Consider the following 17,500-nt stretch of genomic DNA (forward strand, 5'->3'; position numbering starts at 1 on the left):
AAAAAAGGTTGGGAAACACTGCTTTAGAGTGCTATGACACATTAGCCCAGCCGTGGCTCAAACGGCTCGGCACTGGACTGCTACGCGGGTGACCTGGTTCCGATTCCGGCCCAGGTCATTTCCCGATCCATCCCGGTCTCTCTCTCCCATCTCATTTCCTGTCTGAAAAATAATAAAAAATCTCCCCAAAAAACAGCTTCATGACACATCACATTACTCCCCCCCCCCCTTTTTTTTGATATCCTGCATTTTGTTTTTGATAGGCATGTATTTTTATTTATTTAAGTGCTGTGGAGCTATGGAGCTGAGGAGTGTTGACTATGGGAGTTGGAATTTCCCAGGTGGGCTTTCACTCTAGTGTGTGTGTGTGTGTGTGTGTGTGTGTGTGTGTGTGTGTGTGTGTGTGTGTGTGTGTGTGTGTGTGTGTGTGTGTGTGTGTGTGTGTGTGTGTGTGTGTTTACCATGCCGATGAGGAAGAGGATGAAGAGTAGGAACCAGGGTGTGTGTGTGTGTGTGTGTGTGTGTGTGTGTGTGTGTGTGTGTGTGTGTGTGTGTGTGTGTGTGTGTGTGTGTGAGTGTGTGTGTGTGTGTGTGTGTATTTGTGCGTGTGTGTATGTGTGTGTGTGAGTGTGTGTGTGTGTGTGTGTGTGTGTGTGTGTGTGTGTGTGTGTGTGTGTGTGTGTGTGTGTGTGTGTGTGTGTGTGTGTTCTCACCATGCCGATGAGGAAGATGATGAAGAGGAGGAACCAGGGCAGGTCAGTGCAGCTCCGCTCTTCCAGCGGCCTCCACTCGCGCTTGGTCCGCTACACACACACACACACACACACACACACACACACACACACACACACACACACACACACACACACACACATACACACACACACACGCAGATCACACAAACACACACACACACGCACACACACAGATCACACATTTTAACATTTAACATTAATATTTTCGCAATTCATAATACGTACATAAGGACATAAATGTTACAGATACAGCAGTGCTCAGTCACAATCCAATGTGGGTCTCAAGGTAACAGCAGTTTCAAGGATACAAACAGTATTTCAATTGAACAATATTTGGCCATTTGCTGTGCCTTTCGTAAAGCCAACCATCCTTAGACCCCTAGTGACAAGTCCATGCACATGTCCCAGATCACACACACACACACGAGCACGCACACAGATAACACACATAAGCGTGCCCACACACACACACACAGCCAACCATGTGAGCTCATTTTTTTGAGTGACAGCAGTTTGCAACAATCAGATGTTGAAGAGTACGCAGATTATGTTTACAAACGTGCAGCCCATGTATATTGAAGGCGGCCAACTTTACAACAGACGCCACCTTCACAAGGTCCCCTGAAAGTATACCTTAATTGTATTGCAAATGTAATTGTCTAAGATTGCTTTGCAAAACATTTCATAGAGCTTGAAAGTCCCGCCCCTTAGTTCTGCATTTCACGGGACCTAAGCTGACCATCTAACACCATGGTAGCAAGTAAATATCTTCTGATCTCAGTCATTATATGCGCTGGGCTACAAATATGCTGTTTAAGAGGCTAGATAAAGATTATTCATGCAGAGGTATCAATGTTTTGTTCTGAGGCCGTCTGCATGAAAAATGTGAAGAAACACAGCTTTCTAAAAAGTGTTGGGGTACGAAAAATTAAACAAAAATATCAGAAACAACATATATGGAGCTCGTGGCACAACTCGAAGGGGATCGAAATATCATTTTAATACCACCATTGGATTACATGCTACGATTTTCGGCTAAAAACGCTGTTGAGGTCCTATGAAATCGGGGGAAGTGACGTCACTTTCAAGCTCTATAGGCCCCTATTCCATGTAAAGCTGCACCATATTGCCTTTTCAATCAAGATAGTCACATGGGTGTCCCACCCTCCTGACTGACAAATGACCAATGGGAAAGAGTGCATCGGCCTTGTGCAAAATGTCTGCAATCACTTGAAAACAGTGGTGTAGTCTACTTTTTTATGGTGGGTATACTGTATATTTGAGAATTGTTTTGAAGTGGGTATACTGTATATATTTGTGCTATTCAAAATAATGGATAAATCAATCTTAAGTGGGTATACTGAAATCCCTGAAATTTTGAAGTGGGTATACTCCGTATACCCGCGTTCTACGTAGACTACACCATGGGAAAGAGTGCATCGGCCTTCTGCAAAAATGTCTGCAATCACTTGAAAATTACTGGAATGACTGGAATGACTGTGAACTAAATGTATTATTCAAACAATTATAGCAAATAAATGAACATTATTCAAATTACATCGGGATTACATTTACATTTGGTTCTTTTAGTTTTACCAGCAACAACAACATTTCCAAGATGAAACACTAAGATTAGTGGGGATCATCATTTCTGTCCCCAAAAGGAGAATTTTATTGATTTTGCTATCATAGTGGTGGTTGAAGGAGATTGTGCACATCCCAGGAAAAGGTGCAGGACGAATAGTGTAGTTTTCAAAGTGAGAAGTCCGCACACTTTAAATCCTTTTTTATTGTATTTTATTATTTATAATGGCAGGATTACGTTTCGACCTCAACAGATTCTCCTCTGAAGAAGACTGTTGAGGTCGAAACGTAATCCTGCCATGAAATAATAAAATACAACAAAAAGGATTTTAAGTGTGCGGACTTCTTACTTTAAAACTATCATAGTGGTGGTGACATGTCAGTCCACAGAGGGCACGCTGGACAACAAGTTTTGACAAAGGACACGCTCAACTTCTTGGAAAAACGAAAGTCTTTGGGTGCGCGATAAAATGTATCAACTTAAGGAAGAAAAATCTGCACTCACAAACTGCATCTCATTATTTATTTATATGGTACCACGCACTGATGAAGGCTTGATAGCGGAAACGCGTTTGCTTTTTGGACATGGTGGACATGGTGGACATGGCGTTTGCTTTTTGGACATGGTGGACACTGATGAAGGCTTGATAGCCGAAACGCGTTTGCTTTTTGGACATGGTGGTAATATGAATAAATAATGAGACGCAGTTTGTGAGTGCAGATTTTTCTTCTTTAGGCACGCAGGACAACTCATTATTCCCCCAGGGCAGGGGTCAAAAGGGCCAAAACCAAAATCTGGCGCAAAGTCAGGGGCCAAACTCAATATATATTTACGTTTTTGGTAACACTTTATTTTAGGGATACATCTATTAGCACTAATACATACAATGTCCCTGTATAAGTAACTTAAGGCATGTAAAGCAAAATCAAACATTTGTTAGGCATGTATTCGCAAATGTCTTGTTCATGCATAATAAGGGATTTATTACTAATTTATTATTACCAACCTTAGTAAGGACCTAGTAGGCCTTAGCGTTTGCTTAGTACATGCCTTACAACTTACTTATGCAGGCATTAACATTGTATGTATTAGTGCTAATAGATGTATGCCTAAAATAAAGTGTTACCACGTTTTTTTAAGGGACTAAAATTGTGCACACACACACACCTAATACTCATATTTGAATTTCATAAATTCCCATCATAGTTCATCATCTGTTTCACTGGCCTGGGCCCGCTCATACTCCTGTGATGCACGCAATTTCATGTTCAAGTCTTAATATGCTATACAATTATGGTGTGTGTGGCCATGGGCCAACTGTAATACACATTTGAAATGATCTTGTGGGCCAAATAAAATTACCCCTGGGCATGAGTTTGACATGCCTGCTCCCAGACAACCCCTCAGTGTTTCACTCATGTTCTATTTGTCTGCTTTCTTTTGGTGTAGGAAGCTACATTAGAACTTCATTTTTGCCCTTACATATAGGCTGACAGTATTGTGGTAATAAAAAACTACTGTAGCCAGTAGAAGGCTCAGTGGCTTTGGAACAAATAAAGGTTAGTGTCAAGCCCTGCATTCCTGCTCCCAGAGGTCACCAATGGCCATCCATAGCGCTATTGGCGGTACCCTGTACAGTAAACCTGGACTAAGTCCACTAAACGGTCATTAGCAGGTTAAACCCAGCTAGGCGGCATTATAGGGTTAATTTCAATGTTTCCTCCACTTAGAGAGAGAGAGAGAGAGAGAGAGAGAGAGAGAGAGAGAGAGAGAGAGAGAGAGAGAGAGAGAGAGAACCGGGGGGCCTTTTGGCTCCTCGCCGACTTCAGCACCTCTGTGAGGGGACCAGCCTGCGTGCCCATACCGTAGCGCCGTATGGGGTGCATGGCGTGAATGGACATGGGGGCTATTTAAAGATAAACTCACGGTGTGACCTTAAACTCTCTCTCTCTCTCTCTCTCTCTCCTCTCTCTCTGTCTCTGTCTCTGTCCCTCGCTATTTCTCTCCAGTTCGTGCGATGCGCACCGAGGCGTGGTTATCCTTAGAGGCGATTGTGGGATAAGTTGGGGCCCCATGTGAAAATTCAAAATAATGTACATTTGCAACAAATCGTCACTACTGTAGTTTAATGTCCTAGCTGTTATTCACCACCTAGGCTTGTGACTGTGCTAAGTGGCTGTCTGCCCTGGTGACAAGATGCGACTCAGGTTATCCTGACTGCGGCCAAAAAAACAACCCGTTCGGTTCGGTAGCGAGGTGCAGAAGCGATGCACACGAACGACCGACCGACTCCCTTCCCTTGCCAGCCAGCCAGGGTAATACAGGGCACCCGGGCTGCGGTCATACGATGCCGATAACCTAGCTGGGCTAGAGCCTACTGCTACTGCCTGTAGCCTATTAACTGGATTAGAGTTCTAGGTGCTATGCAGCGCCCTGAGTTGCTAAGCACATATTTATCTCAGCAGCCAGCGCAACTCATTCTAGGGGATGCATCACATACACACGCACACACAATACGCACAATACACACACATCAACGCAGCACACAATAGGGCCGAGCCGAGGCACCAGCAGCAGCAGCATCCTCCTCCTCATTCCCTCCCCGATACAACAAAAGCGCGCAGCAGCGATACATAGAGGCAGGCCAGGAGGCGACCAGTGGAGCTCGAGTCGGGCATCCATGGCTGCTCTCGCTCGCACAGCTCTCGCTTGCTTACCTCAGAGCTGCCGCAGCATCCCATGTCAGGCGACGCTTAGATGAGAAGCAGAGCGCGGGCGCACAGGAAAACAAGACCCCGCCTCGCACGGAGCAGACGCGCGCGTTTACCCCGCATATAAAGCGCAAGAGGCAGCTCGCTCTTGGTGGTGCTGAGAGAGGAGAGGAGACAATAGATCGCATATACGACCCCCTGTTGTCCTGTCAGTTCGCCCTGGCTGGACACACCGACACCAGGCAGCTCAGCAGCAGTAGCAGTAGTGTAGCGTAGCGTCCTCGGGGCCCTGGTCGCTAGCTAAACAGGATTACTACTCGCTATAGGATTTAACTCGCAGGCGACACACTTCCTGATGGAGAAGGGAGCAGGTGCAGCCGGAAAAGGAACGCTTTTGTCCACTCACAGCGCGCGCCTGCTGTCTTCAGTCACCGGAAGTTAATGTTGGAACCCGAGCTCTCCAGCGGGCGCTTCAAAGCTCGCGCAAACAGGACCTCCTGAAAAACGATCAAAGAGTAGCCCATGGGAACATCAACCCATCACATCACTCCCTTGACACCAGGAGAAACCCCGTTACTCTGCCACTGTCACTTAACCATCCCTGAGCCAAACACACACACACACACACACACACACACACACACACACACACACACACACACACACACGCCACTAGATCGCAGAGACCCCTGCACAAAGAACTGATCTTTTCTAGAGAGAAAGACAGGAATGAACATGGACATGAGAGAGAGAGAGAGAGAGAGAGAGAGAGAGAGAGAGAGAGATTGACTAAGGATAGGAGGTCACCATCCACAGTCTTCTCCAACAGTGTTAGACTGTATAAGGCTGATGACGCTATAAAACCACAGCATTTACCCAATGCCATTAGCTATTCGATACGGAACAACTGTCAAATGACAATGACAGTGTGGGATGACAGGATATAAACCACAAACCTAATAACCCTTATGCAGGGTTGAAAGTAGACGGATACACACTGGTATAAAATGGAGGCCTACAGCTGGTGCGCAGTAAAAGAATAGGTTCAATGTTGGCCAAAAACCTACATATGTAAAGGTCTGCCATTTAAGTAGAAAATACAACCACACTATGCCTTTTGAGAAAAATGTCCTGCTATGAAGAGACACCGGAAATAGTCATGCAGCGATATAGATCTGTAGTGCACATGTTTATTTTGTTTGTTTATTGTTTGTTTGCGGGTGGGGAGGTAGCACTGGTAAAAAAAAAAAAAAAACTACTGTCACCCCTGCCCTTATGACTAGTGTCTTACAGTGTTATAATCCCACTGCCCTAAAGGCAACGTGCAGTAACTATGCAACATTGTAACTGTGGAAAAATGCCTTCAAAGCCTTGGATTTAGTTTGGATATTGTAGTTAGGCCTACTGCAGATTTGACATAGTAATATCTGTAAACCAGGACTCATTTGGACCATAAGGCTTTGTCAAGAAGGTGTGATGAAGACCATTTTCTGTCTAAACTTGATTCTGACACAATAGGTTGTTACTGCGCTTTGCATTTGTAGGGCCTGCCTATGTCACAGCACTATAATAGCCATTGGAAACAACAGCAGCTTTCAGTACCACCACCACTCAGTAGCGCAGTGTTTCTCAAACTCTTCCTGCCATTCCCCTCTTCAGAGGAAGGGTATCTGCATGCGCCCCCCCTCAAGCCAAAATGGTTACGAAAATACAAATAAATAGACCTCAGTAAAGTTTAGTAAAGCCTAATATACGTATATAGCCTACCTATGATGTTCTCTAAGTATTAGTGAATAAATTAATGAATATATTGTGAATGTAAAGTGAATGTGTTGACTTAATGGCAAAGCAGAATGACTTCACGAGCCCCCCCTTCCAATACCTCCGCGCCCCCTAGGGGGGCTTCCGCCCCACTTTGAGAAACACTGCAGTAGCGTATGACAACCCCACCCCACTACAATACAATACAATACAATACAATACAGCTGAATACAATCATTGCTGAAACTAAATAATTCTTTTTCCCATTAAGACACGGCGTTATAAATTTGCTGTTTGCAGAATGGCAATGACCAAGTCGTGATGCATTACTAAAGGCCTTATGTTATGTTATAGTAATGTAGTACTAATATAGTTAACTTTTCAATGACTATAAAGCGTGCTGCCACTGGAAGTACGGCGAGCTTTAAGGGGCCACACCACAGCCACGGATTACTGTCGTAACAAATAAAATAGTATGCTACTACGCATCCATATTCAATTGTTTTCTTTCCTAGTTCTCATAGCCGGTTGAGGAGGCGTAAGTACACACACCAAAGCCGTCCTCAGGTGACATATGAAGCGATCACGGATGTCATTTGGAGGGGGACATGCAGTAGCCCCCACTCCACCCCACCCCTCAAGTACACACACACACACACACACACACACACACACACACACACACACACACACACACACACACACACACACACACACACACACACTTTTCAAAAGGCAAATGTGTTACTACCAATAACGAAGATAACGTCCACAACCTCCACCTCTGACAACACAGCACTTCATGATCCATGAAATGAGAATAAGACCACTCGTGTACACACACACACACACACACACACACACACACACGACTCGTCTCTCTCACTTTCATCCACCTCCTGCCGTGGTATGAGGTCGCGTACACACACACACACACACACACACACACACACACACACACACACACACACACACACACACACACACACACACACACACAGAGAGGAGAGGAGCTACACACCTACGGAGACCTCAAACGATACGCCATGACCTGACCAACGGTACACACACACACACACACACACACACACACACACACACACACACACACACACACACACACCCCATGATGATAAAGTACTAATGTGTCTCTCACCTTCATCCACTGCCTAGCAGGGTATGAGGGCGCGTAGGGGCTCCTGGGGTCCTTCATGTCTGCCCTGCGTTGCAGCCTGAAGCTGTCTGGAGACGAATGGAGCTGAATGTGTGTGTGTGTGTGTGTGTGTGGCGCGCTCTGCTCTCTCTCTCGAGGTGGCCAGGGCCCGGACACACACACACACATACAGGGGGATGCCTGCTGCCTGCAGCCTGATGCCTGTTCTCTCTCTCTCTCTCTCTCTCTCTCTCTCTCTCTCTCTCTCTCTCTCTCTCTCTCTCTCTCTCTCTCTCTCTCTCTCTCTCTCTCTCTCTCTCTCTCTCTCTCTCTCTCTCTCTCTCTCTCCAGGAGCTGGAGACAGCAGAGCAGGGGAACAGAGGCCTATTGTTCCATTGTCAACTGTTGTACCAGGGAGAGAGAGTGAGCGGCCGAGGAATGGGGGGTCCGTGTGTGTGTGTGTGTGTGTGTGTGTGTGTGTGTGTGTGTGTGTGTGTGTGTGTGTGTGTTGTGTGTGTGTGTGTTGTGTGTGTGTGTGTGTGTGTGTGTGTGTGTGTGTGTGTGTGTGTGTGTGTGTGTGTACTCCCTGTGTGTGTGTGTGTGTGTGTGTGTGTGTGTGTGTGTGTGTGTGTGTGTGTGTGTGTGTGTGTGTGTGTGTGTGTGTGTGTGTGTGTGTGTGTGTGTGTGACGTGTGTGTGTCTGTTTTGGTATAGTCCTGGTCTCCACTTCACATTCTCTCTGCCATTGTCTGTGGCAGAACAGGACTGCTTGACATTATATTAGCCCAACAACATACTTCACTTGTCTAATAATGCGTTTAATAATAATAGAGCATACTGTTTTGATTGCTTAGTGATTTCTACTACCATCACACATACTTGTAACTTTTTAAGTAGGCTAAACATAATAGTAGTTTAGTAGTAGTAGTAGTTAGACCACTTCACTCATGTCCAGTAATATCTGAACTGTGCGAATGCTCCTGACCACACGATGGCGCCAGGTGGCTGCAAAGCGTGTCTGAATAGACACCACAAAAGCACTGACAGGAAGCGCGTAGCTAGATGCTAACAGCAGACAACTTGATTGGAGCAGCATGGCTCTGAACGGAGGTATGATAAACAGGATTAGGATTCATTTTAAAAGTTATGTTTTGATTAGTTGATGCGTTGTGGTACAGCATGACACATGTCTTCAAAACTGAAACAATGTAATGGTCTTATCGTGGAAGGGCTAACTCTGGCTGGTTCGATCAGTCTCTGACATAATGATCCATCCACACACGTCAGATTGTGCCGCTAGCTTGGATACTCCGTCCTAAGCTGTTACCGTTAGCTATTAAAACTTGGACTTAAATCACGATTTCAAATATAATGGGGTGTTTTAGTTGTTTGACACCAGAGAGAGTGCGTGCTGGAATGTCGATTCATGTTGGTTTGTGAGCTTGTGCTGTTGACCTCACGGTAACGTCAACATGACATTCCATCACATTTAGCAAACGTTTTTATCCCAAATTGACTTTGGAAAGAATGTGCATAGACAGCTACAATGATGTGAAGGGATATAGAGTTGCGTAATGCAAATCACGTCGTCGATTTGGGTTTGGTGAGGGTAGTGAAAGTTTTGAGCAGCGTCAAGTCAGCTAAGATCCTGTCCTGTCATGTCCTGTCGCTTGGCTGTGATGATGTGACTTGACAGATGTTGCCAGATTGTGCTGTTTCTCGCACAATGGGGCTGCGTAGGATGGATGTATGCGGTTAAAAATGGGTTAAAAAAATGTATAGCTACAGAAAGCAATAGACTGAAGTTCAAATGTAGTGCTTCCAGGCGGGTTTTGAGCAGTGTTTTGCGCTGGAATTCATCGGTCTCATCTGGCAACCCTGACAGATGACGAGTTCGAGTGGGAACCGCCGACGGAAGCCGAGATGAAGGTTCTGGAAGCCCAGCGCGAGCGGCAGAACAAAATCAGCAAGTTGATGGGAGACTACCTGCTGAAGGGATACAAGATGCTGGGGGACTGCTGCCAGCACTGCTCGGTGAGTAGTGAGTACACACACACACACCCCTACCCAGAGGCGATTCTACGGTCAGATGGGGCCCCAAGCGAAAATGCAAAAGAATGAACATTTGAACCAAGATTGCCACTACTGTGGTAAAATGTGGGCTGTTAGTCATTATCTAGGGGTTTGGGGGCCCCAAGCGGCTGCCTGCCTTGCCTGGTGGCAAGATGCGCCTCTGCCCTTACCCCTCTGATGGGTGGGAGACTGACACACACACCCCTCTGCTGGCGGGATTATAGATGTTCAGAGGCTGCTGTCGGCACTTCTCGGTGAGTAGCCACGCTCAATTAAACAGACAGACACACACACATCTCTGATTGGTGGGAAACTAGTTGCGTCTGTGTAAGGGCTACAAGATGCTGGGGACTGTTATCAGCCGTGAGCCAGCCTGGGCTTGACGCTGGGGTGGGGTGGGGTGGGGTGGTATGCTCTCCAACTGGGAGACATTCTGAGTCTCGGATAGATTTCAGGGACATTTCAAATTCAAGTGACACCCTAATCCTGTCTTGTTGCAAGTCAGAAGAAATTTTGAAAGAAAAATTAATAAGTTATAATTAATAAGCTACAGTTTCTTTACTGAATAGTTATGCATTAGATTTGGTGGTATGGCTCTGTTCAGAGGAGTCCCCTGGTTTTCCATGAGCACCAAGGAATGCAGAGATTCATGGGACAGCAGTGAAAATAATGCTCACCCTTCAGATTAGGAGTCAAGAGCAAACAATTCCCTCATAAACAGAGCAGGCAACATGACAAGGAGTAGCCCATGCCATGACATACACGACAAGGTGGAGTTGCAAATAATCGAGCAGACAAGAGTTGGGAACAAAATGGAGAACTTTTGATAGGTGCCAAATTTGAAACTGACCACTGAAGAGCGAGGACAGTTGATTAGCTGATCTAGAGCGCCTAAAAAATATAAGCAGAAAGCTCTTGACCACCATGGCCTGGCCAGAACTGACACTAAAGCTAGATTTACTGTACATAGTATAGGGTCATTTCATTTTGCCAGATGGCCATTCCAGCCCTGTCCCTGACACTACTCTATTACTACTTCATTACAACTCATTTCAGCCTGTATGTCCCATTATCTCTGAAATGAATAAAGCAAAACAAACACCCTATTTTCAGGTGTTGTTTATGACCTTACAGGCTATGTTTAGACAAGAAACCAGCCATTTAAAAATATATATATTTTTGATATTCAATTTTTAATTTTTCAATTTATGCTGATTCATATTCTGAGGGTTGTGGTGTTCCATGCTGTTTTTGTAATTTGTAGAGCCAGAAAAGAGCTTTCAAATAACACCACGGACATATTTTTGTGACTTACACTGACTGATATCAAGGCTGAATGCATAGTGTCCTACCCTCATATGTAAACCTTAGCTAGTCTGTTTCTCCCTTAATATTGGTGTCAGATTCACACAAATGCAGTTCTGGGGTACTACCTTGCTACTAAACAGGTACAGCAAGATTGAAATCCGTGTCGTTCGGGTCCCAAACTGTCTGATTTCACGTGAAATGACCCTATACCCAACTCTCTTCTCAGCTGTACGTAGTATACCCAACTCTCTTCTCCGTTTCCGGAAGTCTCCTGATTTCAGGATATACTAGCCATGCCTCGGACTCACAACACACAATACTGCCACAGCTCCTCTGTTGGTACTGTGGCCCAGGTGTGTTTCAATGTGCGTACTCACTGTGTGTGTGTGTGTGTGTGTGTGTGTGTGTGTGTGTGTGTGTGTGTGTGTGTGTGTGTGTGTGTGTGTGTGTGTGTGTGTGTGTGTGTGTGTGTGTGTGTGTGTTTTCTTGCAGACGATTCTTCTTGAAGACCGGCAGAAGAACATCTACTGTGTGGCCTGTCAAGAGCTGGACTCGGATTTGGATAAGGACAACCCAGGTGTGTGTGTTTGTGTGTGTTCGTGCGTGTGTGCATGAGTGCATGCATTCATATTTGGTTTGTTTTTCAGTGTGTGTGTGTCTGTCTGTCTGGCTGGCTGTCTGGCCGTGTGTGTGTGGTCTTTGAAAGACAATGTGTGTGTGTTTATTTCTGTCAGCCGTATTAATATTAAAAAATATCTGTTTTCGTTTGAAAATCAAATTTTGTTTTTCTCTGTTTTGTCTGGATTACAAGTGTCATCTGCCATAGGGATGCAAAGTTTCTGTGTGTCCTAGTACAGTATATATAGTGTATGAAATGAATAGATGTCTGTGTGTCCTAGTATATATTGTGTGTGTGTGTGTGTGTGTGTCTGTGTGTGTGTGTGTGTGTGTGTGTGTGTGTGTGTGTGTCTGTGTGTGTGTGTGTCTGTGTGTGTGTCCACTGCGCGGAATGCCCAGGCGGCTCTCTCCCACGTTAACTCATTGGCTGCCTTGGCCGTCGAATGACGTCATTTCAAATAGTGACGCCCCCTACCTTCGACGTCGTTCGCCGACAATTGCGTTTTTTTACAGCCAGGCCTCGAGGACGGTCTGACCTATCTTCTGTATGAATTTCAAGCCTCTAGGCATTTTCTAACTGTTCCTGTAGGTGGCAGAAGTGTCCTTAGGAACAGTCAAGGCAGGGCTTTAGCTCAGAGCAAGATGAAATGTCAAGACAAAAACACCCCTTTTTTACTATTATAATATAATCTCAAAAGTAGCATAGCAAAATCATTTTTGAAAGTAAAGCACCTGTGACAGTAGTCTACTTTCTTGCCCTCTGATTTTAACACAGGTAGGCTACTGATTTTAGTGTCAAGAGCCTGACCAAAAAAAAACCTTCCTCTCATGGCCAAAATACAATCCCCTGTTGAGCTAGCTAGAAGGCATTGTAGCTAACTTGCCCAAAATACACCATGAGATGATCTGTGTGACAACCTTTCATTTTGGATAATGTGATCAGCCTACACAACATCAGGATGTTGCTTACAAAATATCATCTAACAGGAGAATGCATGGGACTAGTGGTGATGTGTCCCAACTGAGGTAACTTGGGTATAAAGTTTGCTACGCTAGCTAGCTAGCTAGCACGAAATCGCTAACAACTTACAACTAAGCCTAAATAAAGGAGCCTTGGTAAGTCAACTATTTTTTACTCAATCCACAGTTATTTTTATGGATCTGTATAGTATGATCAGCTTACTGTATCATCAAAAAAGACAGGGGGGTTGCAGATTCTTGGAACAGAGTAGCCTTTGTGTCTGGTCAGATGCATTCAGCTCACATTAGAAAGCATTGCACTTAGCCTCAGGCCAGCTAGCATTCACCACTCCAATCGGCTTGTGAAATGTTGGATGTGTGATCAGTACTTTATCAAAAGAAAATTCATTGAACAATATATGACAAGATCATTATAGCAGAACCATGATGACAGTAATCATCAATCTGCAAATTGTCCGCTCTGCCAAAGAAGCTGCAGTAAGCTACGCTAAGCGGTGCTGCCTGCCTACCTGCCTCCCTCCCCACAAGACACAACACGGTACTATTTCTGGAGGAAATAAACCAGCTGTGATTCGTTCTCCAACGAGGGGAGAGAGAGAGGGAGAGGGAGAGGTAGGGAGTTACCGGAGTTAGGGGCAACTGCTGTCATGATCCATGCTGCGCGCCAGCAACTAAACCATAACACCCTTGTTTTCGAGTCCCCCCGTTATATTTCAGTATATTAGATTGAAAAGGTCATACAAATGATCTTTTTGTTCAGGCTACAGATGACAGAAGACTGTGTAATAGCAGCTGATAGGTTTGGAGTTGTTAGGACGATGCCATTACGGGCAAAAACGTTTGCAGTTATAGTTCTACTTCAAATGGCGTTTTCTCAGCTTTTTGGCTAGAAAGCAGCATTTTGGCGAATTCCACTTAATTTCAACAGATGATTATGAAAGAACGGAAAGGGGTAGAGAGACACCGTTTTTTTCTGATGACAGATGAGCGTCTAATCTGTGTTTTGATAGGTATGGTGTTGACATGGACACAGAACTCAATTTTCTGTGAGCCTCCAAAAAACACCCAAAATGCTGAAAAATGGCTGGCACTCCGAGGTACTCTTTTATGAAAATGGCTGGCAGCCAATGAGTTAATACGTAATATGTGTGCGTGTGATTGCATGTGTATGTGTGCGCGCGAGTGTGTATGTGTGTGCGCGAGTGTGTATGTGTGCGCACACGCGCACGTCTCCCTCCTCAGCGTTGAATGCCCTGGCAGCCCTCTCCCAGCTCTCTGTGTGTGTGTGTGTGTGTGTGTGTGTGTGTGTGTGTGTGTGTGTGTGTGTGTGTGTGTGTGTGTGTGTGTGTGTGTGTGTGTGAGAGAGTGTGAATACTAATACCTGTGTATGTGTGTCTCTTCTCAGCGTTGAATGCCCAGGCAGCCCTCTCCCAGGTGCGCGAGCGCCAGCTAGCCAGCCAATCATCATCATCACCTCACCAATCCAACGGAAACGAAACCCCGCCCCCTGGTCCGCCCAGCTCCTCCTCTCGTCCAATCCGCACGCTGCCCCGGCCGGAGCACTGCGAGGGGGCGGCGTCAGGCCTGCTGCGCGCCCCAGCCGGAGCCCCCACCCCCCCATGGCCCGCCAACCCTGTCACCCCCACCCCTAGCAATGCCGCTCCCCGCCCCGGCAACGTAAACGCCACCCCTCTGGACCCCACCACTGCTGCAGCCTCCTCATTGGCTGCTGCTATCTCCTCCTCCTCCCCCCCTGGCGCCGCGGGCTCCGGAACCGGAATCGGAGCCGGAACGTCAGCAGGCCTGAGGGTTCCGGGCCACCATTCCGGCCCTATTGTGATGTCAGGGGCCGTGCAGCAGACGGTTCTGGAGGCGGAGCAAGCCGTGGTGGGCAAGATGCAGTGGGCGGTCTGCCAGATGTCTCACTCCGCCCCCTCCATAGAGAGCAGCACACAGCTGTGTGTCCTCATCCAGACCTGCGCTAACACACTGCGCACACTCAGAGACCTGCACAGAGACTAACTAGCACACATGCTATGCTGACACACACACACACACACACACACACACACACACACACACACACACACACACACACACACACACACACACACACACACACAGAACACGTATACTGATACACTGACACACACACAGAACACGTATACTGACACACACACCGAGCACGATATACTGACAAACAGACACACAGGACATGTATACTGACACACACACACACACACACACACACACACACACAGAACATGTATACTGACACACGCGCACACCCACAGAACACGTATACTGACACGCATACATATAGACTGATGTGCCCACACACAATCACACTCACGTTCACCCACGCATACACTCCTTTATATATACACACACACACACACACACACACTGTCAGACTGACTCTAGCGCTTGTTCATACGTATATACATGCACAGTTACACACACACTCCTGCTCAAACTATGAGGTTGTCAATAAGTAGTGGATAGACACATGCAAAGGAAGTGTTGCCGTGTGTGTGTGTGTGTAGACGTCACCTCTGTTCCTGTATCTCCACTCGAGTGTGTGTGTGTGTGTGTGTTTGTTCTAGAGTTTTCTCCTTCCACCTGTTTGGCTGCTACGTTGAAGCTGTAGTCATTACTCAATAAAGAGTACAGATCAGATCATGGAGCTCTGTGTCTGGCTGAGGTCTTCATTCCTCTCGTGTGTGTGTGTGTGTGTGTGTGTGTGTGTGTGTGTGAGAGAGTGTGTGTGTGAGCGACTCTCTGCCTGTATGTTTGGCTGAGGTGTGTGTTCTGTTAATACAAGCGTGTGTGTGTCAGGGCTTGACGATAAAATTTTTGCACACCGGCCATTGTGGCTAGTGGTTTTCTTGAGTCACTAGCCGTTCAGTTTTTCTGCTAGCCAGAGTTGAATTGTCAGTTTTTTTTTTTTTTTTTTAATATTCTTGAATTTAGGGGGATGCTGTGGCGCAGCGCGCTAAGCCCCCCCCCACCTGTCACTCTCCACTATCCTATCTAAAATAAAGGCAAAAATCCCATACAAATATCTTTAAAAAAAACAAACAACTGAAGCAACTACGGTGAATTGTTATCAACCCAAAGAATGTTAGCAAAGTGGCTAGTGAGACTGAAATTTGCGTGCGTGCGTGTGTTAAGCTTTTTATTTGCTACACTACTAACACCTTTAGCAGAACATAACATCTATGCTGCCCTCTAGAGACAAAGTCAAGTCACTACGCCAACATTGAAACAGGAAAAAATGTCTTCAAAGTTTTCATACTGGCCAGCCAATCACATCACTGTCAGAGCTGTCAGTCAGAGTTATTGGCCTGTTCTATCCTTTTTCTTTTCCTGGCATATTTCGTCAGAGTAACTTCTGTCTTCATCAGAGGGTCACACTAATGTTGAAGTGTGACATGCTTTAAAATCAGCTGATGTGGAGTTGTGACCTTACTGTCAATATTGACAGGTTAGTCACACCCTTTGAGAGTATACAGAATGGTCACACCTCATGCTGTTAGAGTTTTCCCCTCAGGGTGGCGCTACAGGTGTGTTAAGGGCCGTACACACACGTCGCTGCTAGTTACTCGCTCAGCGGATGAAGTCAATAGAATGTCTACGTGTTCCAGCGAGTCTCGCTGGCGAGTAGGCGAGGAGAGTACAAGCGATGCGATGTGGGCGGGTTCCGAGATAAACTTATTTTATCTTCGAGCGACGCGAGTTAAGCGAGTAACCAATTGGAATGCAGGATACAGATTATTGACAGGTGACGTTGCCCCTGTGGTGTTCTGACCACCCAACTTCTGCACGCCATCACACTTTGAAGTGTTGAGGAAAATACATCCAATACAGTGTACACCATCAAAGGCTCATATGCATGGTTGTGCACAGCACACGATCAACGTTAAACAGCGTAGGCCTACATTTTGTTTCGTACGGACGTTATTGGCGCGGACAGCGGGAACCATGACAACCAGTAAACAAAATCACCCAGAGCGAGTGGCAAGTAGGCGAGTGAGCAAGTAGCGAGTAAATAGCAGCGACGTGTGTGTACGGCCCTTTAAAGCACGTATGCTCCCTCATCCCTGTTTAAAGCATGTAATGCAGGGGTCCCCAAACTAAGGCCTGGGGGCTGGATGTGGTAACCTGGCTCTCACACGAGCTCACGAAGTGTAACGAAGATGCACGAAGCACTAGGGGTCTCGCGAGAGCCAGGCTATGGATGTGGCCCGCCAGGCCCCTTTAACCGGCCCTCCACCTCTCTGCATCTCACCATTTGAACTGGCCCAAAGAAGCAATCCTCACAAAAAAAGATAAAATATTTTGATTGTCAAATTGTGAAATTGAAAAACATGTGAAGTAGCACTCCTCAGATTTTTCTCTGTTTACTCGCCTACGAACGTCTCAGGCAAAGCCCTTCTTCAGCGTGTAATGGCGATTGCTGTGCTAGAAATTATGGCTATAACAGGCAGTGGCCTAGTATACAGCCCACATGATTGATCCCGGCCCCTGATCACAGTCAGGAACGGTAATGTGGC

The 17,500-nt window shown here is 46.1% G+C and overlaps 2 protein-coding genes across 2 annotated transcripts in view; one reads left to right on the forward strand and one right to left on the reverse strand.

The window, feature by feature from the left end:
* Positions 1-8,051, reverse strand: part of slc44a1b (solute carrier family 44 member 1b) — a 57,414-nt gene extending 49,363 nt beyond the window's left edge. Inside the window, exons 1-2 of the mRNA XM_063188049.1 lie at positions 7,969-8,051; positions 714-803 (exon numbers count right to left, since the gene is read on the reverse strand). Coding sequence (XP_063044119.1) covers positions 714-803; positions 7,969-8,025 — 147 coding nt within the window. The 5' untranslated portion in view covers positions 8,026-8,051. The remainder of the gene's footprint in view (positions 1-713; positions 804-7,968) is intronic.
* Positions 8,052-8,984: 933 nt separating this feature from the next.
* znrd2 (zinc ribbon domain containing 2) lies at positions 8,985-15,630 on the forward strand. The gene is made up of 4 exons (XM_063188053.1): positions 8,985-9,074; positions 9,850-9,998; positions 11,838-11,922; positions 14,350-15,630. Exons 1-4 carry the CDS (start codon positions 9,059-9,061, stop codon positions 14,964-14,966), a joined length of 867 nt encoding a protein of 288 aa, XP_063044123.1. The 5' UTR covers positions 8,985-9,058; the 3' UTR covers positions 14,967-15,630.
* The last annotated feature ends 1,870 nt before the right edge of the window (positions 15,631-17,500 follow it).

The sequence above is a fragment of the Engraulis encrasicolus genome, chromosome 22 (genome assembly GCF_034702125.1).
Source record: "Engraulis encrasicolus isolate BLACKSEA-1 chromosome 22, IST_EnEncr_1.0, whole genome shotgun sequence".
Taxonomy (NCBI): Eukaryota; Metazoa; Chordata; class Actinopteri; order Clupeiformes; family Engraulidae; genus Engraulis; species Engraulis encrasicolus.